The 27312-nt window shown below is 38.2% G+C and overlaps 1 protein-coding gene across 1 annotated transcript in view; it reads right to left on the reverse strand.

Annotated features, from left to right (window-relative positions):
• Positions 1-2174: 2174 nt before the first annotated feature.
• Positions 2175-27312, reverse strand: part of Marf1 (meiosis regulator and mRNA stability factor 1-like protein) — a 45691-nt gene continuing 20553 nt past the window's right edge. Inside the window, exons 5-11 of the mRNA XM_065225196.1 lie at positions 20692-21407; positions 20191-20631; positions 19960-20113; positions 17392-17496; positions 16414-17315; positions 3075-3158; positions 2175-2990 (exon numbers count right to left, since the gene is read on the reverse strand). Of these exons, the coding sequence (XP_065081268.1) occupies positions 2865-2990; positions 3075-3158; positions 16414-17315; positions 17392-17496; positions 19960-20113; positions 20191-20631; positions 20692-21407 (2528 nt within the window). The 3' untranslated portion in view covers positions 2175-2864. The remainder of the gene's footprint in view (positions 2991-3074; positions 3159-16413; positions 17316-17391; positions 17497-19959; positions 20114-20190; positions 20632-20691; positions 21408-27312) is intronic.

Raw genomic sequence — 27312 nt, forward strand, 5'->3', positions numbered from 1 at the left:
GCCCATGACGCCATTCTATCGCGGCATGAGTCAGCAACGCCGACCATAAACCTACCGTCTCCAACACTCCACTAGCATGAAATTAAGCCCGCCCACCAACAGCAAGGTGCAAAAACTAGCCAAGGGGAGGGCATAATTTATGCTCTTCTAGGACTTTAATCAGAAACATTATCATACAGTTTATCACGTATCGATTAGGAGAAAAAAAGAACCCATTCATCGCCCCGCTTTTCTTTTCCGAACGATGAAAATGGAACATCGCTTGAACACACAAAATCAATTCACGACAGCATTATGCCGGCAACTGAAAGAGTGCAGTCAAGAGCAAATGACAGGAATATGATCGTTAACAACAGGAAAAAAAGGACATCGACGACGCTTTGAGATGAAGATGGAAAGGTGAAAAGACAAGAAGGGAGAAAATCAAGATTTCATCACGCGATAGGACCGGGTCATTACGTAATTGCCTTTTTTCTCCATAGGCTACCATCATGGCGTGATGGCAACGGTCTACTGTACAGTACGAACCCATAACATCGAGTCTTGAAAAAAGGTGCCTAATAAAGTCATTTCTTGGTACAGACCCAAGGAATGACAGGCGGTAGCCGTGAAGTTCGGAGATCAAAGCCATCTGATAAAATGTGTCCCCTTGTCCGCGTCCCAATCAGTCATACTTTCCGGACGATTGATGCCCGACTTGGATTTTTGCTCATTTAGTTTATTCCTGATTGTATTGCAAAATAAAAAAAATCACGAAGCGAAAGGGTTACTCCTACGCTACTTGGCGACAGCAACTTTTAATTGAACGTGAATCAAAATTGAAATTTTTCAAAGACAACCAAATTAGCAGTCTATCCCACAGTCTACACAGGCGTCAATCAAATAAGAGGAAGGAGCTACTGGTCGTTGCCGAGAGACGTGACACAACTGCAAATTAAATGGTCTGATCCTAGGAAGGGTAATTACAAAATAAAAGTCCTCCCTGGCTGGATTAGAAGCATCGGATGTTCGGGATGTTTCCAAGGCAGCAATTCACGTTGCCTGGAGCTTTTATTTGGAATCCGTGCTGCCCCTGGGATATTTTTTAGAATGTTGAATCAAATTTGCATTTTAACAGATTTTAACATATCATGAAACAAATCTTCGGACGGGTTTCTTAGCTGTATGGATTCCAGTTCCGTACGGTATCTGCAGTCTTATCACAATTCCGGAGAACTTTGAGATTAAGGCGTAATTGCTTTTGTAAACAAACACTTCATTTGACGATTTCTTGCGAATTAAAGCTCAATCTAAAAAAAATAACAACACAAACAGGTAAATGAATGGTTTCTCTATCATTTGGTATAGTTTGTTCACAAGATTGTTCTTTTATTCGCGAGAAATCAGCGATTGACATGTTTGTTTACAAAATGAATTGCGCCCAAATCTCAAAGTTCTCCGGAATTGCGCAATTGAATGTTAATTGCAACAAGATTTACTTGCAAAGTTTCCCATTATATTTCAAACGGGATCGAATTTCAATCCCAACAAAACATAATGAACGCAAACAATATCTTCCCACCTTCCAATCGAAATTCTCCTATAGGGGGTCTTACGCAACCAGTTTCCGGTCAACCAATACTTATTCTTTAATAATTGTTAAGATTATGCAACCAGGGATCAAAAACCTTGATACATTGTTCTCGCTTGCAAATCCGCCCCGCACAGCAGCAGCAAAATATCTGCAATGTTATCATTACTTTAATTAGCATATGTTGCAATTTATCTACCACAAAAGCAGGATCCATTCTTTGTGGAAAATTTGCACACATTTCCGGCTCCCCTAACTCTTTGTCCTATTGTTAGCTGCTGCGGTTTCGTGCTTCAACCATATGCTTCTCTGTTTCATCACCACCACCGTCATCACCGCGGAATAATAGTGTAGGGACGATGGATCTTCATCTTACATCTCGTTTCGGTTAGAAGTAAATCAGGATGTGGCTAAGGAAGTGCATTGCTCTTGAAAAGTGCATTGTTCAACTGGCTGGTTGCAGCGTTCAGAGCGCTCGCAGTACATTCCAACCTTTGACCGGTAAGTGTTGGGTCATTTCATGGAATTTTCGATGTGGGAATCTTTACTTGACGGACAAAGACCTTCGGTTTATGCAATATGTAGATTGATGAATAAACAGACGTTTGAATAATCGCATGCATACATAATCTTAATTTTTAAATCATATATAAATCTAGGGGGCACACAAGTGGAAGCCTCAACTGGAAATATCGCCACATATAAACATACACTAAATTGTCTTCTATCATCCTAAAACGTAATCATCGGGTAGAATCTTGCGCTAAACATGCATAAATCTCAATAACTAAAATGTCTTTATCTGCTCCCATTTCAAAGAAGTGATTCAGCATTTTCAACTTCCTTAACTATGAGACTATTATAATACGCACTACACTATAATAACGATCAATATTGTTCTAGAAAGGTTCGATTAAAATAAATCTCTAAACATTTAGTCCCATAGCTGAGGCTTCCATCATTCCTATTTTCAATTGAATTATCTCTTATCTAATAATAACATCAATGGTACCATTTAATAAACGCTCATCCTAGGAATCGAAAAGGATAGACAAATTAACGAATCGTAGATGACTCCTACTACACAATGGTGAATAAACGTTCAACGTGTCATGAAAAAATAACGAAAATGATTAGGAAAATGTTAAAAACGAACAACAGTCGACAGCGATCCAATCGAGATATAAATTAACCGCTCCCGAGAGCAATTATACGAAGTGTGAAGATATCCTCTTCTGTCGGCATGTCCTAGTTCCTTTTCGTAAGCGCACGCAAATAGGGTCCCATCCGTGGTTTAAATCTTTTTAGACTTATCAAAATCGAAGGAAAAGGATGAGCTCTTCGTCAGTGATAGGACATACGGTGTCAGTATGACCGGCAGCTTGTTGTACGTTTTCAGCTCCGGCAGTGGAATATTGAGCTAAAGGAGTGAGTGGGATTGACATTTAGGAGAGAGTTGTCCTTTCGTCGTGATTGATTGAAATGAAGGTGTGCTTCTACTTACGAGCTCGGTGGAAGATGTTGATGGCTCCTTTTCGGTCGGGATCGGCTCGTTGGACCAAATCGGATCAATCCAATATGGGATATTCTGGGAAGAGATAAAGATGACCAGTTGTGTTTAAAATGGATGGTATGTTAATGTTATTTTTAAATAATTGCTTTTATGCTGTCCATGACAACCTAATACACGCTCTTTAAAATAACCAAACGAACAATTTGAGCTGGAAACTGTTGATTAAGCTACTTTTTAGCTAGAAAAGCATATTTTTGTCTGAATAAGGTCTTATTTAACTTTCAATGTTTGTTGGAAATGCAAATAAAAATCCCACAGTTTGATATGAAATTACCAACAATCCTGTCTGTTGAGAAGTAGTTAATCAATCGGAATATGTCACACATTATTGAACAGTGACAACTGACTTCTCAGATGAATCTATTTAGGAAATATTTGTTGATGGTGATACTTTAATAAAGTGTAGCAATAAATAGCAAAAATATAGGATGGGTGTACCAGTTATGGTAATACGCTCCTATTATGGTCTGTTACAAGTATGACCTATGGGATTCCAATATGCCATAATTGGAACACACCGTAATAGGAACGTGTAGTCATAACTGGTGCATCACCCTAACATATGTTTTTTTTTTTCATTTTATAAAATGCGTTCAATTCAAATATTGAACGCTGCAACAATAGGCACTCTTATTCATCATAAGAAACAACAAAAATTAAGAACTGATTAAAGGGTGTCCACAGTTAAATTGCATAACTTTCAGAAAGCTGCCATTTGGGTTAATTTAAAGAAATTTTGGGTGAGATGGTCTCAGCGTGTATTGTTTACACTGCGTGAGTTTCATTGTACACAATTTCTGCAGGGTTCGTGCGGTATTTTTGCACTGAATCCAATATGAATATCTCATACTTGTGCTGCATTATTAAAATAATTTTGGCACCACTGCACAGTGGTCTAGCATGCAGATTTAGGTGGAAGGATATGTTTTGAGCCTGAAATTGAAACTTTAGACTAAAAGTCTCTTATACAAAGTTGTTCCTTATAGTTAGACCCTCATTTTTATAAAAATGAATTCAAGGGTGGTTCTTATTATCATTAAATTTAAAAATCTAACTGTTTCGTTTGAGAAGGGCATACTTTTAGTAGTAAATGACAATAACTCTTGATCGGCGAAAGATATCGACAAGGTTTCTTCTTCTTCTTCTTCGCATTTCAAGCTTATTGCATATCGCATATTAGCTTATGGCGTGCTCTCAACTTAGTGTTCTTGATGCACTTCCACAGTTATTAATTAAGAGCTTTCGATGCCTGTACAATTTTTGCATTGATATGATTGTGTGGCAAGTCTAATCATACTTCTATGCCCAGGGAAGTCGAGAAATTTTCCAACCCGAAAAATTCCTAGACCGGACCGGGAATCGAAACCAGCCACCTCCAGCATGGTCTTGCTTTGTAGCTGTGCCTTTACCGACTGAGCTAAAGGAGGCCCGCATCGACAAGGTCTGTGCATCAAAAATATGCACCTTCTAAAGATCTAAAAGTTATTTCAAGACACTTTTGCTGAGAAATTTGAATAAAAAAACTACTGTTTTTAAGAGACACCCTAACTCAATTGGAGAGTTAGGAGTAGCACTAAATCGGTCAATTTAAGGTATACATATTTTTTTTACAAATTTGCTTGAAATTAGCTCAGCTATAACTTTGCCCAAGAATGCATACCTTAATTTTTTCAAACAAAAAGTGAGATTTTTTATTTTAATAATAATAATAAGTACCACCCTAGAATTCATTGTCATAAAAATGAAGGCTTAATTCATGACAAATTTTCATTATGTCGTAAGTAACATTCGCACTAAGCCAAGAAAAATAAAGTTTTGTTTTGTTGACCGAAAAGTTATTGCTATTTACAATTAAACACACGTAATCTCATAATGATAGCAATGTTTAATAAGAGATGAACTAGCCCCAGGCTAAAAATCTCTATAATAAAGACTAAAAAAAAAAAAAAAAAAAAGCAATGTTTAACATATTTGGCAGGGTTTTAATCATACAAATGCAAATCGCTAGATTTCATGCTAAAAAATACTGGTTTTTGAGTCAAAAGTTATTATACGTCGTTTGGTGGCCCTATTGTTACTTAAGTCAAAGTGTATTTACCAGGATATTCGGGAGAATTATCAATTACGTCTCCTTACGTGCAGCCCATTCATCATTTTAGGACCACCGAAATCATCTTAGCAACAAACAGTTCGATTTATTCACTTTAATAATGAGAAAGTGGAACGACGAACGTACACTTTTCACGGGTTTCTCAGCGCTGGTACTTTAGTCAAACGGCTTCTCCATAAAAATCGGATGCCTTAAGTAACATCGAAAACTATTTTGATCGGAAGGTGATTACGTCAAAAAGCAATTTGACTGGTGATTAAATTAAAAAATGGAATGTGATCCTATATTCGGACAGTATATAGTGTAATAGCAGGAGAATCGATTGACACTGATAGCTCGACTTTGTTTACCTTTGTTACTTTCGACGTAATGAAAATTTGCTCTTGAAGTATAAGGAACAACTTTGTAGAAGAGACCTTCAGTCTAAAGTTTCAATTTCAGACTCAAAACATATCCTTCCACCTAAATCTGCATTCTGGACCACTGTGCACGGGATAGCTAATGCTTCTAATGTCTGAGAAAAGTAAACAACATTCTATAAATAAAAAAAATGTGTACGCAAGACCACACTCATTCGTCAGTAACTGTTGTGAATTACCTTCATGCCAGAATTTTTTTTTTTTCTTTGATGAAAAAAATTTCAATAGACTTCTCTGACGTTTATGAGTTGCACACGTATTAGTGCAGAACTTTGGGTGAATTCAAAGGTTTTCTTGAACTAATACTTATAATAGCTTATAATTTACCCCAAGTTCTGCACTAATACTTGTGCATTTCACAAACGTCGGAGAAGTCCATGAGGATCAAAAAAATAACCGGAAAAACAGATGGCTAGCGGCTACAATGACATTTATATAAGGTCTGGGCCAACAGTCAGCTTGCTGGTGTTAGAAGCAAAAATGTTGTAAACATTGCTGAACATCTGCGAATAGATAGATATACGTCACTGCCAACATACTGAGAACACATAGAAATACGTCACTGCCAACAGCTGTTTCGTGTAAAAAGATAAACATTGCAATGTAATACGAACACCACTATCCATTTGCACATTTCACCAACAATAATAAGCTCTTTGGTCCAGACCTTATATAAACGTCATTGTAGCGGCTAGACGTAATGAAGTTTAAATCATCATGTCAACCAAGTTTCCGACGTACACGATGGTTTTTTTTCCTTGATTTGTTTTCCGTCGATCTTGTTTTCCGTTCTGAGCACCAATGCTCTGACGCCAGGGAGGCAGCTCTCACACCTGGACCCTACCTATCAACCCATCAACCCATCAACTCATGATCCGGTGACCAACGGCTTTACTTCCCTTCCGAAGGAAGGCGTGATTAGAGATGATACAAACTAACTTTAGATTACTGGAGTCAGTAAATTTTTACTGGGTTTTTGAATTGCGGATCGCTCAGTAATCATCACAGCAATAATGTGCAGTACCGAACTGTCCGTAAAGTCAATCTGTCAAAAATAACTGTTCATTCAGTAAATGGTTCGAGTTGCGTCCAGCAATGTTAACTGGAAAGCCCAGTATTTTTTTGTTTATTTTGCTGTAGTTTAACTGACTAGACAGTTATTTTGTTCATTCTTGTACCGTTTTACCCAGTTTCACACTCATTTTAGTTTACCGAAGTCAGTAAAATTTTACTGGGTTTTTGAACTGCGGACCACCCAGTTATTAGATCGGTTGCAATTTTGAATACCGAACTTCCAGTAGCAGCAAAATGGAAATGAAACGTTAAAGAATACTATATGTTCAGTAATGCATATAAAACCATTATCGGGGAATCAACCGATGAGCTCAGTACATATGATCAAAATAATGTCTGATTGCAGCAGCATAAAATTCATCAAACGCTTTCAATATGGCTCATGATCAATAATGTTGTTTCGAAATTCTACAATACTTTTAACTACATACGGTATCATTTGGCGTACAGAACGAACATCGTCTATTTGAACAAAAACTAATGAGAATACAAAACATCATCTATACATTAGTTACTTACCTGAGTTCGATCAGTTTCCTATGTAAAAGTCAACTGTACATAATTACGTGGCAGCACTTTATTTGCCCAAACTATCCAAGCATTGTGTCTTGTGTCAAAGTGCACTGTTCATGATCAGTTATATGCACATCAACATTGATGAGGATTCAGTAAATACTATATAAAACTGTTTCTTCGGTAATATTTTGTACAGAAAATAGTCCAGTTCAGTAAACATATTACTTTACCATTTAATTCGTAAAAATACTTGCAGTACACAGTATTATTTAGGCAACTTAACTGATATTCAGTTATTAAATACCGATTGTCGGTTTCAAGTCACGTCTGAACTGATGTTTCAGCTATAATTTTGCTTTACAAACCAGAGTCAGTAAAATTAATTACCGAACACCTAAATCCTGAATGAGTGTGTACACACTTAGAAATTATAACCGACTTCGGTAATTTTTACCGAAATCTGAACAGCTGAACTTTTCGGTAAAATTTATGCAATTCAATTCAATTGGTTTTTAGCTACTTTGAAACTAAATCTCCACTAAAAAGACAAGATTTGATCATTTAAACAAGGTTGAACATGTTTTGATATTATTTTCAAATTCAATAGCCTTTAAAATGAAGGTCAAAGTTTTACGGAACGTTCAGCTGTTTTGATTTTGGTAAAATTTACCGAACATGGAAACAAAATCTTAGTGTGTATGCCTCAGAACATCCCGGCGGCGCCGACTGGGATTTAACCTGGGATGAGAGGTAATCACGCAGAAATAACTTACGGAAAATGATCCAGAGTTATGGGAGAAAGTAGTTTGGTCTCCTAGTAGTCCCGATGTCAATCCTCTAGACTACTTTGTGTGGGGCATCGTAGAACGGAATACCAATAGAGCACCTCACATAACAATTGGTTCGCTAAAATCAGAAATATAACAGGTGATGGCTTCTTTAGATCTAGAGATCCAGTAATTTCTACAAGCGTTTGACTCCTTAAGCCTGATACGCAGCTGAAAAGTAATGACGTTTCTACGTGCTACGGTATAGGACACGGAATGCTAAAGAAATTATGTCCACGCAAAATTTCAATTAATTTTACCCAACGAATCAAAAGTTGGAGTAATTTAAGTGTGTGTGGATTTTAAACGGTACACCCTTTATCCATATGAATAACATTACTAGAGATAGCAATCTCCTATCTAGTCGAAACACAGAAAACGAAACTAACTCAGAGAGTAAGCTAATTGACAGTGGCTAATTGACAAGAGTGCCACCTATCAAGTAACACCATTTTCTCGATTTTGATAAAAATGGCATGTTAGCCAATTTCTCATTTGTGGGCAGTACTAGAAACATCGTAAAATATTTGTTCCACCACATCAAACAGACGCAACTCTTTGAAAAAGTTTTTCTTGAAAACATAGTATTTCAAAACATAGGACCTCAGTAACGACATCTCTCTGGCTTCTCGCGGAAAACAAGATTGCTCGCTAACTCGCAAACAATATTGCATAAAAGTTCTATAGAATGTATAGAAACGTCAAAGTGATCCGATGCCAGCGCTGCGGCGAGTAGTTCGTGGAACTGATAATATTTAAATCAACCGTTAAATGCGTGAACGAAGATAAACAATGAAATGATACGTCTGTTTGTCTGTGGTTCTGCTTTGATTATATTTGAGATGAAAAGCATTGATTGGTCTTCTTTTTCGTTTTAATTGAATGATATTTTAAACCATTATCCTTTCTAAATTAAACTAAATTTCACTAGACACGCTTATCGGCACAAATAATAATGCAGGGTATATTCTGACCTAATCAAACCCACCCAAAGCTAATACCAGTGAGAAGCTACAATATTCCAGATTTTTTTTATTTAGTTGGATATGCTTAACGTCACATATCAGACTTAAAGTGGATGAAGAGATGAAAGCACATAGTTGATAGTACCGTTAGAGTATAGCAGTGTGAAAATTGTATATAGAGATTAGAAAGCGAGCAAAGGTCCATTTTGAGGAAGGCACGAATCGGGTTGATCAACTCCTTTACCAAACTCCCCTGTTAGGTAGGGATAGTGAGGGATATCTCCCCCGTCACCACTTGGAAAAGAGATGATAGCCGATTTGCTCACGTACCTTCGATGAACGGAACCAGTTCTATCGATTGTTTAACACTCAAGTCGTCATTTGAGCATCTAGTATAGAGATACCTCTCCAGCAGGGGAGTTTGGTAAAAGAGATGATCAACCCGATTCGTACCTTCCTCAAATTGACCTTTGATCGCTTTCTACTCTTTTTATACAATTTGCACACTGCCTTACTGCCTATAAAAACATAACTGTCCCATATGGATTTTTGTCTGAAATGAGTTAGCCATTAGAATGGATTGTGAAATACCGATATTTTACACTGTGCACTAAAAGTTACATGTTTTGTTCAGAAAATATCGTGAAAAATACCAAAGCTAGGTTGTCCTAACGGAGAAATAAATTTTCAACTGCATTTTTCTCGGCTTGTTGTTTTTTGTTTTGTTTTTTTTTTCAAATGGGACTAATATGCTTTAATGGGCAGTGGCTCTAGCGGAACTATCAACTCTATACTTGCATCTCCTCAATTATCGTATAAAATGACCACTTTAAGTCTGATATTTGACTTAAGCATTTTCAACTACACACTCAAAAAAATTGATGTAAATTTAGGAGCTCTGAGGCTGAGTACTCTAAGGATTCCGTCACGTTTAAGGTATTTCTAAGTGTGTATGTAAATCATGCATGAAGTAATACAAATATGATTAGTTAAAGTACTCTTTGTTGCATAAAAATCCGTACTACCACTACAAATAATCAACATGTTCCTGATCAGAATAGCCTCACCCTATCATTACAAATTAAATTTAACTCTTAACTCTTTGTGGCCTAACATTCACTTATTAGCAAACATATGATCGAAGATCTGATTGTTACACACATAGAAACATTAAAGTAAATTTAGGTGTTCTGAGACTAACATATACGAGCGTCAATTTTGACGCAAAATTCAGCTCAATCAAACGTACTTTCGAACTTTTCAGTCTAGGAGCACTTAATTTTACATGACATGTTTGTTTACGTCTCATACTTTATGTCAAAGATGGATTCCATCACGCGTAACATTAGTTATTTCTAAGTGTGTATCATGTGTTTTTGTTATTCATTCAATGATAATTAATGAATGAAAAACAATGAAAATACGTCACGCAATTGAAAAGTTGAACTTTTAAGTCGTTTTCCCTAAAGTATTTGGAATAGAGATGGAATGTACATTATTTAATCTAACTAGTAGGGAAGAGCGCTACTTCGTCGTAATCACCCGTTTAATCGAGCAGAAATCATCAATAATATCAATAATTTTGCCATGCACAAAACAATAATACGTTTGTTCAGGTCCGTTAGTTCATAAGCCAGAACATGAAGCCTATTACCACAAACGAAGTGACAGACGACTAACTGGCGAAGAAATCCATTAAAATAATGTGGTTCACTATAATAGAATTTTCTTGGAAGCTTGTGCCATCATCCACCAGATGCGTTAGTTTTTTTGTTTTGATTTGAACAAAGTTGATTTTGTGTACAAAGATTGTTTGACAGTGTGCAAAGTGTGTATCATTTTGTCATTTTTTTATGCATTTCAATTTTGAGTAGAGTGAAAGAGATAGAACCAAAACATTCTAATACATTTGGTGAAAATGCTAGTACAATCCAGTAGTAGTGTTGCCATGTGGTACAATCCAGTAGTAGTGGTGTTGCCATGTGGTACACTGAAAAATTGAAATAGCAGGTTAGTCACCAAAGTTTTCGAGCCGCTCCGTCTGTCACTTCGTTTGTGCTATTACAGTGCATTGTATGCATATTTACACTCATTGTTCACAAAAAAAAGAAGCACTCCTAGCGCATCCACTTTTTCTACCATCATCCGTAGAACGAAAAAAAAACTAATGGCGTTTCAATCCGTTAGGACGGAATTGAAACTCGTAGCACGAATTTAGAATCAAGAAGCAGTGTTAGATTTTTAATAATATCTCTACATTGCTTGACTCTTTATCAAATCCAACGGTACGAATGGAAAGGTGAATAAATTTAGAAGTTAGGGAAAATTGGCCTATGGATCTAAGATTGGGCCCATCGCTAAAAATCTGCTATTTATCAATTGTATCTAGATGAACGCGTCATTGGGACGGTACTAATGGATATTTTTGGTTGCTATTGAAAATTTAGTCGATTGCTGAATTTATGTATGGGCCCAAATTAGGAACACTTAGGCCGACATTACATACATTTTCCCTATCTTTGATAAAAATATTCCATGTTTTGTTCAAACCTTTTCAAAAAAGAGAGGGAAATTAGATCAAAAACCCTATCGTCAACTTTCAAAGAAAATTGAGGCAAAACCCGCTGGTATAACACCTGATGACAGTGTTTTTATATAAACGTACTACGACGTGGCTAAGAATTGAATGAAAAGAATATCCCAACTAACATTTTCAGCTTTATAAGCCAACTTTTCCAGCGTTGTGCTGTAAAGTAGCTAAAAAAGCTGCAGATACAGCTATAAGAAGAAGCTAGCAAAATAGTTTTGGAGAGCGATTACTCAACTTTTTTCAACTTGTGAGTCGCACTGAATAACAACAGCCAATAAACGCTAATCTCACTTTTAAACACATGCTAATCAACTTTCAACTTGTTGCTGCAAAACAAAGCTAATAACGTGAATATGTTACTCATTTACTATCACCGCTACTGTTTCTCATCGTAATCGACGAGATTATGGTAGGTGCAATTGACCGTGTACCGAACCGTGGGCTGCTTTGGCAGCCTATCACCATGGAGCATCTAAACGACTTCGATTTGGCTGATGATGTTGCTCTACTAGCACAACGGCGCTCTGATATGCAGAGTAAGCTCAATGACCTAGTCGAACGCTCCTCTGCGGCGGGTCTCACCATCAACGTCAACAAGACCAAATCGTTGGATATCAACACGGGCAACCCTTCCAACTTTACGGTAGCGGGGCAAGCAGTGGAGAAGGTCGAAAGTTTCCAATATCTTGGCAGCCAAATAGCGTTGGACGGCGGGACCAAGAGCGACATAGGTGCACGAATCAAGAAGGCTAGGGCTGCCTTTGCAAGTTTACGAAACGTATGGAGAACCAACCAGATAAGTCAACGCACCAAAATCCGAATTTTCAACTCGAACGTGAAATCTGTGTTGTTATACGCCAGCGAGACGTGGTGTGTATCAGCGGAGAACACTCAAAAGCTGCAGGTCTTCATCAACCGATGCCTGCGGTATATCATTCGTGCCTGGTGGCCTCACAACTGGATCTCGAATGCCGAGCTCCATCGTCGATGTCATCAGAAGCCGATAGCAACAGAAATTCGAGAGCGAAAGTGGAGGTGGGTCGGCCACACACTTCGACGGGCGGAAACGAAATCTGCAAGCAAGCGCTGGATTGGAATCCAGCAGGACATCTCAGTAGACGCAGACCCAGGGTCATGGCGGCGGAGCCTCAATAAGGAAATTAAGCAAGTCGATAGAAATCTGACCTGTGCCCAGGTCAAGGCAAAAGCGAGCAGCCGCCCAGGATGGAAGTCTTTCACGTTGGCCCTTTGCACCGCTGGTGGTGCTCAGGACCCTTAAGTAAAATAAGTAAGTTACTCATTTGATGGCTTCTACACAATCAACCAATCTTGCTGAATAACATAAATATCAAAAGTGTTTTTTTAACAACTAAACAACCTGTACTCAGCTAATAAACTGTGTTAGCGCTACTTTGGAAGCATTTTTACTGTCAACTAGGTTTATTTTTAGACGTGTGCAGTTTTACAGCTTTTACTCTGCTCCTTTACAAAGCTGAAGTAACTAGTCGAGAAAAGTGATTCAAGTGCACTATTATAAAGCCTCTACTCAGCGATTTTGTTGAAGAAGGGCTTGTTGATATTTTCACATCAGTTCAACATGTTGACGTAGCACAGTTGGTAGTGTCAAGGTTTTCCAATGCGGTGTTCTCGAGTTCGATTCTAGGTCCAGTGCAGGGTAAATAATTTGACGGTGTGCTTGTAACTAAATTCGATTAATTTGATTCACCACAAAATAAACTCAATAAATTCCTCCATCAAAAAATAGCGTAAACAATATTTAACCCGGCTTCAAGATAAAGCTGTGTAGTGATTATTGGATAACCGAGAAAAGGTTGAATAAGCGCCTTTCAAATTCACACACAACTAATCAGCAGGATAACAGCTGTATATAAGCGTTAATGGATATGCAATAAGAGCTTGTCCCAAGCGTCCCAACAGCCATAAGTAGCTGACTAAGTTCGCCAGATTTGCTTGTATAGAGGTTGAGTAAAGGTTTCGTCCGTTTCGTCATATCGTATAACGTTTGAATACAGCTTGAGGCTGTATAAATGAAATGAGTAAAGCCGTTTACATTGTGAAAATTGTTAGTTGGGTTGGTCTCCCATGCCAGGCCTACAGCATGAGATTAAGCTCTCACACTTCTGGCTAGGGGATTAAGAATGACCTACGGGAGGGTATTGATTGGAAAACAGGTCGCGCCATAAAAGCCTGGGATACCTGAGTGCTACACTGCCTGTAATCGCATATAAGATAACTACGTTATCCTTTATCAATTGGCAGCTGCTTTCATATTGCGTGATAAAACTATGGAGATTGATGACGTTTATCTTACGCACACTACGTCACGTATACGTATACGCAAAAAAAAAAACTTCATAGCGGAAAATTTTCCCGATGAAAACAAATCACTGACACAATCATAGGGGAAATGTATGTAATGTCGGCCTAAGTGTACCTAATTTGGGCCCAAACATAGATTCAGCCATCGATCAAATTTTCAATAGCAACCAAAAATATCCATTAGTACCGTCCCAATGACGCGTTCATCTAGATACAATGATAAATAGCAGATTTCTAGCGATGGGCCCAATCTTAGATCCATAGGCCAACATTAGAGCCATTTCCCCTACATTAGCAATCTCTAAGGACTTTGGTCGTGAAAAATGTGAAAAAGTTTTTCCCATTAGGCAGAGCTATCGCATATCTGTCTCATCCTGAAATCCGATCGTCCAGAGGTCAAGTTAGAGTTCTGATTTTTGGATCACAATATTTTTCGCTGATATAACAAAATATGTAAGCATCATGTAAGTGGTTTCAACTTGAAAAATAAATATCAATTAATTTACTGTGAGTTTTTACATATTGCACTTCGGAATATTATGCGGAATTTCACTTCGTAACTTCTCTACTGCCATTTTCTCAAGGCCTACTTTTTCCATATGGGACTGATATGGGATTATAGGCAGTGCAGGTTCGGAAAAACTAATAAAGAAAGGGATGGTTGAGGGCAGAGTGTAAAATTATTGACTACTTAGGCTGTGAAAGCCAGGGCTGGAAAATGTCATTTTTGAATGAAAGATTTCAAGCGATATTTACAGAGATAGGGGAAATGGATCTAATGTCGGCCTAAATGCCCCTTATTTGAGCCCGTACATAAATTCAGCAATCGAATAAATTTTCAATGGCGACTTTCGACAGATACGCGTATTTCGTCTACTACTTGCAGACTTCATCAGTGCCAAGTACTCACACAATACTGGTGTTGAGTACTTGGCACTGATGAAGTCTGCAAGTAGTAGACGAAATACGCGTATCTGTCAAAAGATAAGCAATTATAACGGAATTTAAAGGAAATAAACCAACCCACTCAAAGCTCTTCATAAAGGGATTCCGTTAAGAGGTTCGACAAATTTAAAGGATTGCATAAGAATTATTCACGTGAGTGATTGATCTTTGGAAAATGACAAGAAAGTTAACGATAGGTAGTTTCGTCTCGTGACAGTGAGAGGACCTGTTTTATCCAGGGTTACTTCCACTCACTTCGATATAAAAAATGTTTTTCGGAATTATGGAATCATTGGATGCAATTATGAAAGTTGTACTTGTAAGAAACAAGAAGAGGTTGGAAGGTATGTATTTGACACATCAAACCTGTCAATTTCGCTTTCAGTGCGTCACAATCAGCGAATTTATGACTCGTGAGCGCTCACGAATCGTAAAATCGCTGATTGTGACGCACTGAAAGCAATAATGACAGGTTTTATGTGTCAAACACCTAGTTTACAGCCTTATCTTGTGACATACAACTACTAACTATCATTATAATATCTAATGGTTTCATAATTCCGAAAAACAATTTTTTATAGCAAGTGAGTGGAATCACATGACGGCCGTGATATTCAGCAGCTCTGGTGAAAGCACTGCACTATTCAATTCATTGCTCTATCCAGACCGCTTTTACCAAACTTTAAAGGACGAGGCAACGAAAGAACCAAACAGGAAACATTCAGTCATTCACCAACAGGCGAATCACACTGCTTGCCTTCGGTCACGCAGTATATAATTGAGGCATTTTTCACATACCATCACGGATGAATAATCGTGCTGACTGATAGCGAATTCGTTTATTATCAGGGTTGGAACCAGTGCGAAACCGAACTTTTTGTCAGTGCGAACCTCAACCTGAGCTGGATTTTAAAAACAAACGAGCAAACTAACGTTTTCAGAAAACAAACAGACCTAATCTTGATACCCGATCCAGGTTGGAACTGAATAATAAACGAATTCGCTATGAGTACTCTGCTGTCAGTGACATGTATTCTTCCCAATCATTCAGACTCGCATGAGGCAGTGAATGATGAGGTGGACGGCTGTTCATATTCATATGAAAATTACTCATTACGGCCATTCGTTTGCTATAAAAATGTTTTCCGATATTATGAAATCTTTCGATGTTATGATGATATTTTGCAATTGCAAGCTACAAGAAGAGATAGTAAAGTGTGTGTTTGACAGGAGAAACCTGTCGCAGCGGTTTTTTATTATTCGTGAGCGATCACTCAGAGTGAGTGCTAACGAATAGTAAAATCGCTGATTGTGACGCTCTGAAAGCAATATTGACAGATTCAGAAAACTTTTTTTATAGCAAGTGTGTAGGTACCTATGAAAGTATGGAATTCACCGTAAAAAGAACAGAACAACACGTCTGAACATGTAAACACGTTCAAATGTAACAATCGAAATGTAAAAGAACACAACATCTAACTCACCCTCGATGGTGGCGTGTCCGGCTTCGGCGGCTCGTAAAACTCCGACAAAAGTCCATATCCAAAACTGTTACAATTGAGATATTGTAAACCCAATGAAAGCTGCTGTTGTCTGCGTTCGTAAAGTTTGGTGGCGGAGAATCGCGAGGCACCTGGTTCTATTTCTTCTGCTGTTGCTGTTGTGGACGCCAGCGAGTTGGCGATTGATGCCTGTATCTGTCCAGCTGCACGATTCGCGGTTATCGTTGCAACATTTGAAGCACAACCACCACTGCTACCACCCGTAGAGCACATATTCGTGTTCAACGATGCAAATTTAGTCTGTGAAACTGAAATCTGCTGCTGTTGTGGTTGTTGTTGTGGCTGTTGTTGTTGCTGTTGAAGCTGCAACTGTTGAACCTGTTGCTGTTGGAGCGCTATGCCACTGTAACAGTGGTAATAGTTTTCTTTGTTTTGATTTTTCATAATCATAGTCTGATTATTAGTGCCCATCATATCGGCTGGAACAGCAGTTGACGATAAAGTTGAACTGGACAGACTATAGTGACTGTTCAACATTGGATTGTTGTTGAAACGGTTATTCGGAAAGTAAGTAGTCGGCTGTTGTTGATTCATCTGTTGGGATTGCTGCAGCGGTTGAAGTTGTTGTTGTTGTTGTTGTTGCTGCTGCTGCTGTTGCTGTTGGTGTTGCTGTTGCTGTTGCTGTCGCTGCAACAAATGATGCTGAGCAATGGCTTCTTGCCTACTGTAGAACAAATTTCTAAAATCATTTGTCATCGAGGCATGGGAAAGCTTATTTTCGTCGGCGAGCGCTTTCGCCTTTGCGGGGGTGGTGTGAGCATTGTTGGTGGTCGAGATCGCTGCCGGTGTGGAATTTTCCTCGCTACTGAAGCAAGCCTTGCTCACTGAAAGGAGATGAAAAATTATGTCACGGAGATAAGCCGACTAAATTATTAATGGTTTTGCTTTGTGGGTGCTTACAAATGCAGTCACGGTTCAGTTCAATGTCGGCTCGCTCATGGAAATAGCTGTTGGTGGTGAAAATGTCCGGAAACGCGCCAATGAGCGAGGAAATATTAGGATATCCTGTGGAGAAAGGCGATTACCCAAAGAAAATTAATTTATTTGGACACAATTACTTCCGCATAAAACAAAACGTGCGGAAAATTTTGATTATACTAAACGATATAGTGGATCTCAGAATTTCGTCAAAATTAGTAGTTTTGTTCGCAAAATACTAGACTAGACTATTGAGCGAAAACCCAAAACTTAATATCTAAAAAAAATAATTATTCAAAAACAAAACAAAACATATCGCTGTTCTTTTTTATATTTTGCGTTAAATTTCCTCAATTTTCAAGTAAAAATAAAAATAAAGTTTTGCGCCCTCTGTCTACAAACCATGAAACCATAAAACAAACAAACAATCTTTTTTCATTTTCATTTCATTTTCATTTTCAAGCACAGAAGGGGGTAATAGGACCAAGTCACCAGCGAAAAATCGCTGTCCATACTGCACCAGGGTAGAGGTATAGATTTGGCATCACAGAATAATAACCACAGGGGTCAAATGAATCCTGTTTACGATACCGTATAGTAAGGAAAGCTGTTGAACATAGGGGATAGTCAGAGTAACAGCAATAATAGTGAAAGTTAGGAAAATAAGCAGGTAGAGATGGTTGATTTGCAATGGCTATCGACTCTGTTATATGGCCTACCGTATCAGATTCAAATTTAATGTCGTTTAATATTGCGCTTATTACTTTTATCTTTATTCTAAGCAATCTCCTTTCATACTTGTTTGTTTTAAAGTGAACTGGATGAAATGATTGTTTTATCAAAATTATGTTAAAGTTAACTACTATTCATATTTGGTAATTAATACCTAAATGTAATTTTTAATTTTATGAAGATAAGTTGCTCAGAATAGCAGCCTTTAATTCCGTACCAGAATCCGCCTCCAATTTAATGTCTTTTGTGGATTCGTAGTAGCAAAGTTGTGCTAAAAGCTAAATAGTTACCTAAAAATACTACCTAAATCGTTCACAATCAGAGCCGGGCCACTGATGAAAACCAAAACTACAACCCTGAAAAAACGAATCGATATTTTCGAAGGCGAACACAACCTATTCTTGCTAGTGATTCTGTCCAATTGTTAGGTATCCAAATTATAGTCATTCGTAAATTTATTATTGAATATATGGATGAATTATCTATTATTGAATAACTATTATTTACGATAATTACATGAAAGAAATAACATATAAACTACAAACAAAACGTGACTACTAAAATCTCAAAAAGATATTCTCACAAGTATATTTCACGCAACCAGAAATCTCAAAACCATTAGACGCTATAATGATATTCTGCACATGTTAGATACAAGAAAAGGCCAAAAAGCAAGCGTCCGACACACAAAACCCGCCAAATCCACTGGCAGTCACAATCAACGATTCTACGAATCGCGAGCGCTCACGAATCATAAAACCGCTGACTGCGACACTCTGAAAGCGAAATTGACAGGCTCTATGCGTCAAACACCCGCCCTCCAATCTCCTCCCGCATCCAACAACACAAACCCCCACTACAACATCTAACGAATTCAAAACTCCGAAAATCACTCATCTATAGAAAGTGAGTGGAAGCAACCCTGCATGCAACTATTCTTCATGATACGCTTTGTCTGTCTATCTTTCTATTAGGCCTGTGGACTTAGCTTCGAAACTTCTAACCAAACTAGGAAAATTTTGAAATCACAAAAAAAAATCAAAGGTAATTACAAGCAAAATACATATGGATTATTTTACGCAAAACCGAGCAAGTAATATTAAATCTCTTGTATTGTATGCTAATGCTAATTGACTGTAACAAAAATAATATGCTTAAATAAAATAAAATATTAATAAAATGATATGCAAAATTTACTAGAAGGTCATTACTTTATTGGTTAGAAGTTTCTAATAAGCCCTCCCAGTTCCTCTGTATACAGAACAAATCTGATACTATAATCAGAATTGCTCAGTCTGCATGAAGCAGCCGATTGCATCAAGGAAGTTCGATTAACAACCAAGAATTAATCGTTTGAGGTATACTGAAGCATTAAGAAGGTGATATGTGTCACTATGGGAAATCATCATCGTTGCAAATATAAAGAAATTAAACATAACCCTTTGCTTAAGTACCGTCAACCTCCATGTCCATGGGGAGGTAAAACAAACAATCAATCTTTTTTTAATACAAAATCCCAATTTCTTAAAATCATATTTTTAATAAAAAAGTATTTTTAACTACCTCTCATTTGATATGTTGATCTTTAAAATAGGCCCATTTATTCAAAAGTTGACTTTTTGAAAAAAGGTATATTTGATTTTTTGACCACCCTATTATGGAAATGGTCACCCTAATGACAAAAAAGTAGGAGTCTAATATTTTGCTATAAGGAACAAAACTACTATTTTTACGAAATTCTGAGAACCACTATATCATTTTGCATTGGAATGATACATGAAAAATTCAATGATGGGAAAATAATTTTCGAAAACTTACCAAACTCAAAACAGGACGAAATCGACAAATTAAGAGCCTGTTTGAGATCAAACAAATTGATCGGACTCTTCTGCTTGAGAACCTGTATGATACGAAGGATGAACTTCATCAACGGCGTCATCGTCACAGTTTGATTTCCCTTATCAAGTTCAATCTGAAAGCAAAGAAAGCCAAAGCATTGAAATCTGAAATGCAATCCTCATGGGAGATCAAATCATTCCCCAGACCTACCGTTATGGCATGTTTCATGTTGAACATTTGCCTTTCTGTTAAATTCTCTTTGAATTTGACCAGGTAGCTCCGCAGAAAGTCACTGATAGGCATACGTTCCTTGTTCGAGTCCAAGAGGCAGAGACAAACAGCATAAGATCGGAGTCGAAATACGGGGTCTTCCAATCGTGAAACGACTATGAAATCATTGCCTGATTCGAATATCTCCAAATAAGGAAGCGCTTTGATAGCATCGAACAAATTGCTATACCCAAGGCTATACGGTTGAATTTGATACCCGTACTTGTTTTTATGGAAATTGAGTATTTCGCTCATTAAGATCATCGAGACACTGTTGCCGGTGAAATGCTTAACAATATCCTGCACTTGTTCAGCAAAAATGCGAATGGCAACTCTGTGATTGAGATAGATTTTCCGGTCCTCATCGTTGGATTGCTCCATCTGTAGGAACAAGGAATTGATGAATATCACACAATCAGATAAACAAGCGAACATTTTTACTTCAACTATTCCGGAAATGGCTTCCAGCAAATCCGCCAACTTCATCAGGCCATAATCACTCAAACGACACTGATATCCAAAGTGATAGTGATACGAGCGGACAAACTTTTTAAACAGTATCGAGTACTGTGGAGCATTCTTGAACAGCTCAACTACCTCCCCGGCAAAGATGCTCGTTTTCTCCAGCTCGGTTGGAGACTGCTTCCGTTTCACCATCGAAATCAATACATCCGTCTCGTTGAACACCTTCGTGACGATCGAATTGTTGTACACCAACCCGTCGATGATGTCGAAAATATCGCACACGCCGTAGTCCGTTACGTCGAACATTTTATTCTGTGCTTGCGAAAAGATGATTGGCAGCTGCGAGAGCAGAATTGATTTATTCGCTTGGCCGCGTAAAATTTTCAGCAAGTCACCGGTAAAACGTCGGATCTGGGTCCGATGAGTCAGCGTGATGTGGCGATTCTCACCGTCTCCCATCACTTGGACCACCGGTGAAAGCGCTTCAAAGAGCTCTATCAGCCGGGTGTAGCCATAATCGGCTACGCGACATTGTTTTCCGAAATGGTTGTGATAGGCCGGGATGAATCGGGTGAACTTCATTGACGATTTCGGTGACATCTTTATCAGCTCAACCACTTCGCGGGAAATCTGCTGCAGGAAGTCGTTGTTCGGGCTCTTGGGCATGTAACGCAAGTTGACTGAAGAGGCATCTGGAAGCATAAAGTAAGCTATGAAATATGTGACATCGTCCATGGAATGTTGCTCAACATTTTTTTTTCTAGCGCTTAGGGGTGTCCACAAACCATGTGGACAGTTTTAAATGATTACAGGGTATATATTTTGCTTGTCGATAAATATTATAACATGTTATAACTCTGTAGTCTGACCAAGGCATACGTAATTATTAAACTACCATCCCATCGGTAATTTTAATCCAATTTCGAGATCTTAAGGGGAGGTTTACTTGGATTTTTTCAAAAAAAAAAATGTTTTTTTTGCATAAAATGAAAGCTACAAGTGTGTAGAATATGTGGCCAAAAGGATTTTACGATCCGAAACATATTTAGCGAGTTATGGCGCTTTGAGTGAACCTTTGTCATGCGCGCTGAGGGACGCAACAAAAACTTTAAACGCGTTTTTCTCGAAACCATATTTTTTATAACAACTTAGAGCATAGGGCTTGAACAAATGATCGGATTTACAATCGGAAAATTGCGCTTTGAATGATACTATATTTTGTATGGCTTATACCTAAAATGAAAAAAAAAATGTTAGTTACTATTTTTTAAGCAAGGTCAAAGTGAGAAAAAAAAGGGGTAAAAAAAGCACTAAATTTTCAAATGTCCATAATTTGGTCAATTTTTGTCGGATTTCGTTCTAGTTAGGTATAAGCCATAGGGAATATTATCAACTTTAACCACAATAAAAAAATTTCATTTCAGTTCACCACCAGAGGGTGTGCACTCGAAGTTCTGCAGCAAAACCTGACTGACACTCCTCCACGCGAGCCGCCATTTTGAGCCGCCATTTTGTTTTTTTACCTTCAAAAAATTTCCAAGTATTCAGGAATAGTGGACAAATATAATTATCGAAACTGGAAGTTCGTATGTCTTTTCATTCTCCTGAAAAAATTCCAAAGTTCAACTGTTTTTCAGCCAAATCCAAGTAAACCTCCCCTTAAATCAAAGAATATGAAAACATGTTCTTCGTCAAAGATGAATTTTTTTTCGATTTCAATTGAGTGATAGAGATAACAGTTATCATTATTTTTGTCTTGCTCTGAATCATTTGATCAATGTCGATAAAACAGAACATGCAATTATTTTTGGTTGGTTTGACATTTCTCTCCTGGCGTTATATCAGCATACTCAAAAGCATCCCGACGACTCAACCCAAGCATGTTACTGGTCAATTGTTTCGCCTTTTTCGGTCTTACATCAGCATTTTAGAATTAAAATATATGCGCATGCAATGTTGAAAGTGCTTGATATTCCGACTGTTGGACGAGTTTTGGCTATGCACCATAGGACAGATATAGAGTGTCTTAATAGAAAGCATAGACAATCATTAACATTCATTTACCTCTAACTTTTTTCATCTACAGAATTTCTTAAAATTATGTACGTAGCTTTTGTTGGTTTTAATATTAGCTACAACTTGTATCAATAACTCAAGTCTGTATCACATATGCATGATGAACGATGATGCGGGATGAACCTGTTATTGTTTTTCAGTGCATGTAATATACGTTCACTGAAAAACAATGGTGGGTTCAATTCGTTCTGGTTCATCATGCATAAGAGATACTTTGAGTTACAGTCAAAAGTTGTAGGTAATATTAAAAGCTTGATAGCGGCGTCGGTGGTGTAGTGGTAAGCGTGATTGTTTTTCACCCCAGCCGGCCTGGGTTCAATCCCAGTCGGCGTCGCCGGTATGTTCTGAGGCACAACATCTCTGATCACACCTTCCTTCGGAAGGGAAGTAAAGCCGTTGGTCCCCGGTTCATGGGTTGATGGGTCGATAGGTAGGGTCCAGATGTGGGAGCTGCCTTCCTGGCACGTCGGGTAGCATTGGTGCTCAGCACGGAAAACAAGATCGACGGGAAACAAATCAAGGAAAAAAAAATTAAAAGCTTGATGTCAAAAGTTAGAGGTAAATGGTGTGTGGAATGTGGATATAATATAAAAAGTAGAAGGGTCTGTGCCTAGGGGCACGGATGGAAGCTTGACGTAGGACCGCTAGTGGACGGAATAAATGTGAAGAGCATTAAGTTCTTTTAATTGATCAAAATTTGATATTTAATATCTATTATCTCAACTCTTTCCGTTTTTGAATTGTAGGCGATCCAAATTTGTAGTAATCTTTTTCAAAAAGAAAGTTGATTACGAGAATCAATCAAAATCACTTGCACCCCTGCTTCCAAGTTTGTGTGGTCGTTGGGGGCTTGTGGTTCTGAATATGGATAAACAAGCACAGATAAATTCTATTCCAACTCTTTACTGATGTAAGCTTGATGGCCCTGAAAAGGGCCGTTTTATTGAAGAGGACATCCATGGCCACTTACGTTTGGCGTGTTTAGAGTAGGTGACAGCATCACGGACCTAATTTTCCACTAACACCTTCAGCACACCTCGTAGATCAGACCGGAGATACGTCAGACACTGCCACGGCGAGCCAGACGACGGATGGTGGTTATATCGAAGATTTTGCGATGACGATTGGCACCTCCTTTGCCACGACCAGCCACGATCTACTGCTGCTGTTGCAACCACGCCGTCCGAAACGAAAATGAGCTGATACCAGTAGTAGTAAAATTTACGTTTATTTTCTGGGTTTTATGTTTCAACATTTGATTTAACATTTCAATTGGTTAGCCTTTGGCTCTTCATCTTTGTTCTAGTTAATATTTTTTAGCTTAAAGCAGAATGATGTGCAACCAAGTGGTATAAAAGCTACAAAGACTCCTCCCATTATGAGTAGTTTGCTATCAAGTAGCGACACTGGCTATTTTCTTTTTGCGTACACGGCGAATGAGAACGACCCAAATTTGAGTTTAGTTCACTCATAATCGCCAAAAGTGTAGGAACACAGCGATGAGTAAATTTGTCTCATGATTTCGTGTGGAAAACCTAAAAAATCTGCCAGAAAATGAGGAGATTGACGAAAATTTTATTCAGTCTCGGAGTAGTGCCAATAGACTGAGTGAATCCAATCTTTACTTTTCTCCAATTCGGGAATTTTTCCCTGGAAAATCCTGGAAAAACCTGGGAAACAAGAGGCAAATTTACTCATCGCTGAGTTCCTGCACTTTATTTCTTATTTCTGAGATAACTAAACTCAAATTTGGGTCGTTCTCATTCGCCGTGATAGATATCGTCGCCGGTGGTTAGCGTGATTACCTCTCACCCCAGCAGGCCTGGGTCCAATCTCAGTCGGCGCCATCGGCATGTTCTAAGGCATAACATCTCTGGGAGCTGCCTCCCTGGCGTCGGTAGCATTGGAGCTCAGTACGGAAAACAAATTTCGCGTCACTTTTCAATAGGTCCTATCTACATTGTTCGATTATCTTCATCGACACTCTCTTTCGTAAATAACTCGGCTTCACAAATTAGGATCAACAATAGAAAAGAGCCCATCAGCATTTGTAAACAAACCGTTCCAAAGCCCTTTACTCACAAAGCGAAGGCCACCCACACAAACCAACACCATCATCGGATAGGGGAAACTTCTACCTACAAGATGTTGGTGTTGGTTTGTGTGAGCGGCCTTCGATTTGTGAGGCTTTGGAACGGTTTGTTTACAAATGCTGATGGGCCCTATTCTATTGTTGATCCAGAAATGTTTCCTGACGTCTTCGTCGAATTAGATGCTAGATTGTTGCTTCTTCCATCGAAAATATCCGGCCGTGGCGATTCAAAGTTGATCAAGGTTGATCAAAATAATTTGTATCCCTGCTTCCAGTTTGATTACATGAGCATTTTGTGTGGTCGGTGGTTCTGAATATGGACAAACAGGCAGATGAATTCTATTCCTACTCTTTTCTGTAATAAGCTTGGTGGCCCTGAAAAGAGCCGTTTTGTTTCCAATGTTGGTGATGATTTAACCTCCGAAACCAAACAGAGTGCGTCTCCGTCACTTCAAAAACGTAGATGACATCCATGGCCGCTTATGCTTGGCGTGTTTAGTGTAGGTGACAGCATCACGGATCTCATTTTTCAGGAACACCTTCAGCACACCTCGTAAATCAAACCGGAGATACGTCAGAAACCGCCACGGCGAGCCAGACGACGGATGGTGGTTATCTCGAAAAATTTGCGTTTGGTTCTGAACATGGCGATGAGTGTGTTAAGTATTACGCAATTCCATCCTCCCTATTCGCACGCGCCCGAGGATCGGAGGCGAATGCCACTTCGACTTGTTTCGTCTACTTACTACTCTCTGACGACTGTGCTGGGGAAGCAGCATATGCATGTAGGTAATTGGTGGATTTGTTAGTTAATTCGACGCTTTTGGACAATGCTGAACATTTACCAGTTTTTCAATAGTTTCTTGTTGAAAATCAACATTTGGCAGCATTTTTATCAATGCGTAGCCATATTTCTGATCGATTGGTGATAAAATTATTGAAATTGGACCAGGGGCAGCTGAGTTATTAACGTTCAAAATCTTTCTTAATTTGTTACATGTTCCATTTTCGGTTTTCACAAAGTGTACCCCCATATAGAAATCAAAGACGTAGTCCTACGTCAAAAAAAAATTGCGGTGTAGAGAATAGACAAAATTAGCGGGTGATTCTTTTAGCCATTATGGTTTTGTGTCCGTTACAAGGAAGCGGGGTATGGTTTCCCCATATAAAATCAAAATATTTAAACTTTCATTAAATTTCTCTTGTAAGTTTTTTTTTAATGAGAAGGCAGATAGCCAGTAATTTGGACTCAAATTAATTCTTAGGTCTCAATTAAGGGAATAGATAAGATCTGGTTAGAATGAGATTCATGGTCTTTGAATTTCATGCACAAACGTACGGTGGGCCCTTATTACTAAACATCAGAGAGGCTTTGATGTCGTTCTCTGAGATGAAATAGCCATCGGCTAAAAATCTTATTAATAAAGTTGGGGAAATTGATGTAATGTCACACACTACTAAAAAGTCATGCTAATTTCGGTTCCCTGAGACCGACACATGTAGCCGGGCCTTTTGACAAAATAATCAGTTGAAAGAAACGTGAAAATCAATTCAATCAAACGTTTTCTTCGTCGACTAGCTGCAGCATGATGGTTCGGTTTAAGAACACTTAATTTTACGTGAAATGTTTGTTTACGTTCTATGATTTAAGTCCAATATGGATTACGTCTAGTAATTATTTCTAAGTGTGCAGCCTATAGGCCCTTAATTTGGGCCTATACATAAATTCAGCAATCGACTAAATTTTCAATAGCGACAAAAAATATCCATGAGTATCGTCCCAATGACGCGTTCATCTAGATAAAATTGATAAATAGCAGATTTTTAGCGATGGGCCCATTCTTAGATCCATACGCCAACATTAGAGCCATTTCCCTTATATAAAAAAGTTTACTGGTCCCTTAGTTTCAAGTCCAGCGTATTTTGATGCACAAAAATTTATTGAAAAAGCGAGACCACACTAAAATTTGCAATGAAATCATTTTTCACTTGATCTTCCAAGAACATTTTGATTTCGTTCTTCAATTCAAAAGCATGGTTGAGAACATGGGCTCTTTTCATGCACCATCAATGTAGAGTACGCTAGCCGATTTTGCGAGGAAATGTCATCCAATCCATTTGTTTACATCATAATGACGATTTTCAAATCTCAAAATAATGTTCATTTTATTGCACAACTTGCCAATTTTCATCGGGAGTGGTCTTATTTTTCGATTATCCACAGATCTGAACTGATTTACAGCTGAAATAACCACACATTAAAAATCCGGAAGATCATAACCGCTGGGACAATTTTATAAATCTTAATTTTTCACATCAAAAATATATGGAAGCACCAGCCGGATCACTGCAAACCCGATACAGAAAACAAAATATTCCACGTGGATGATGATTTCAAGCACATGCGGTGGATAAATTAATCAGGAAAG

The sequence above is a fragment of the Ochlerotatus camptorhynchus genome, unplaced genomic scaffold, assembly GCF_037179485.1.
Source record: "Ochlerotatus camptorhynchus isolate MF236.1 unplaced genomic scaffold, CSIRO-AGI_Acam_v1.1 ptg000222l, whole genome shotgun sequence".
In the NCBI taxonomy this organism is placed as follows: domain Eukaryota; kingdom Metazoa; phylum Arthropoda; class Insecta; order Diptera; family Culicidae; genus Ochlerotatus; species Ochlerotatus camptorhynchus.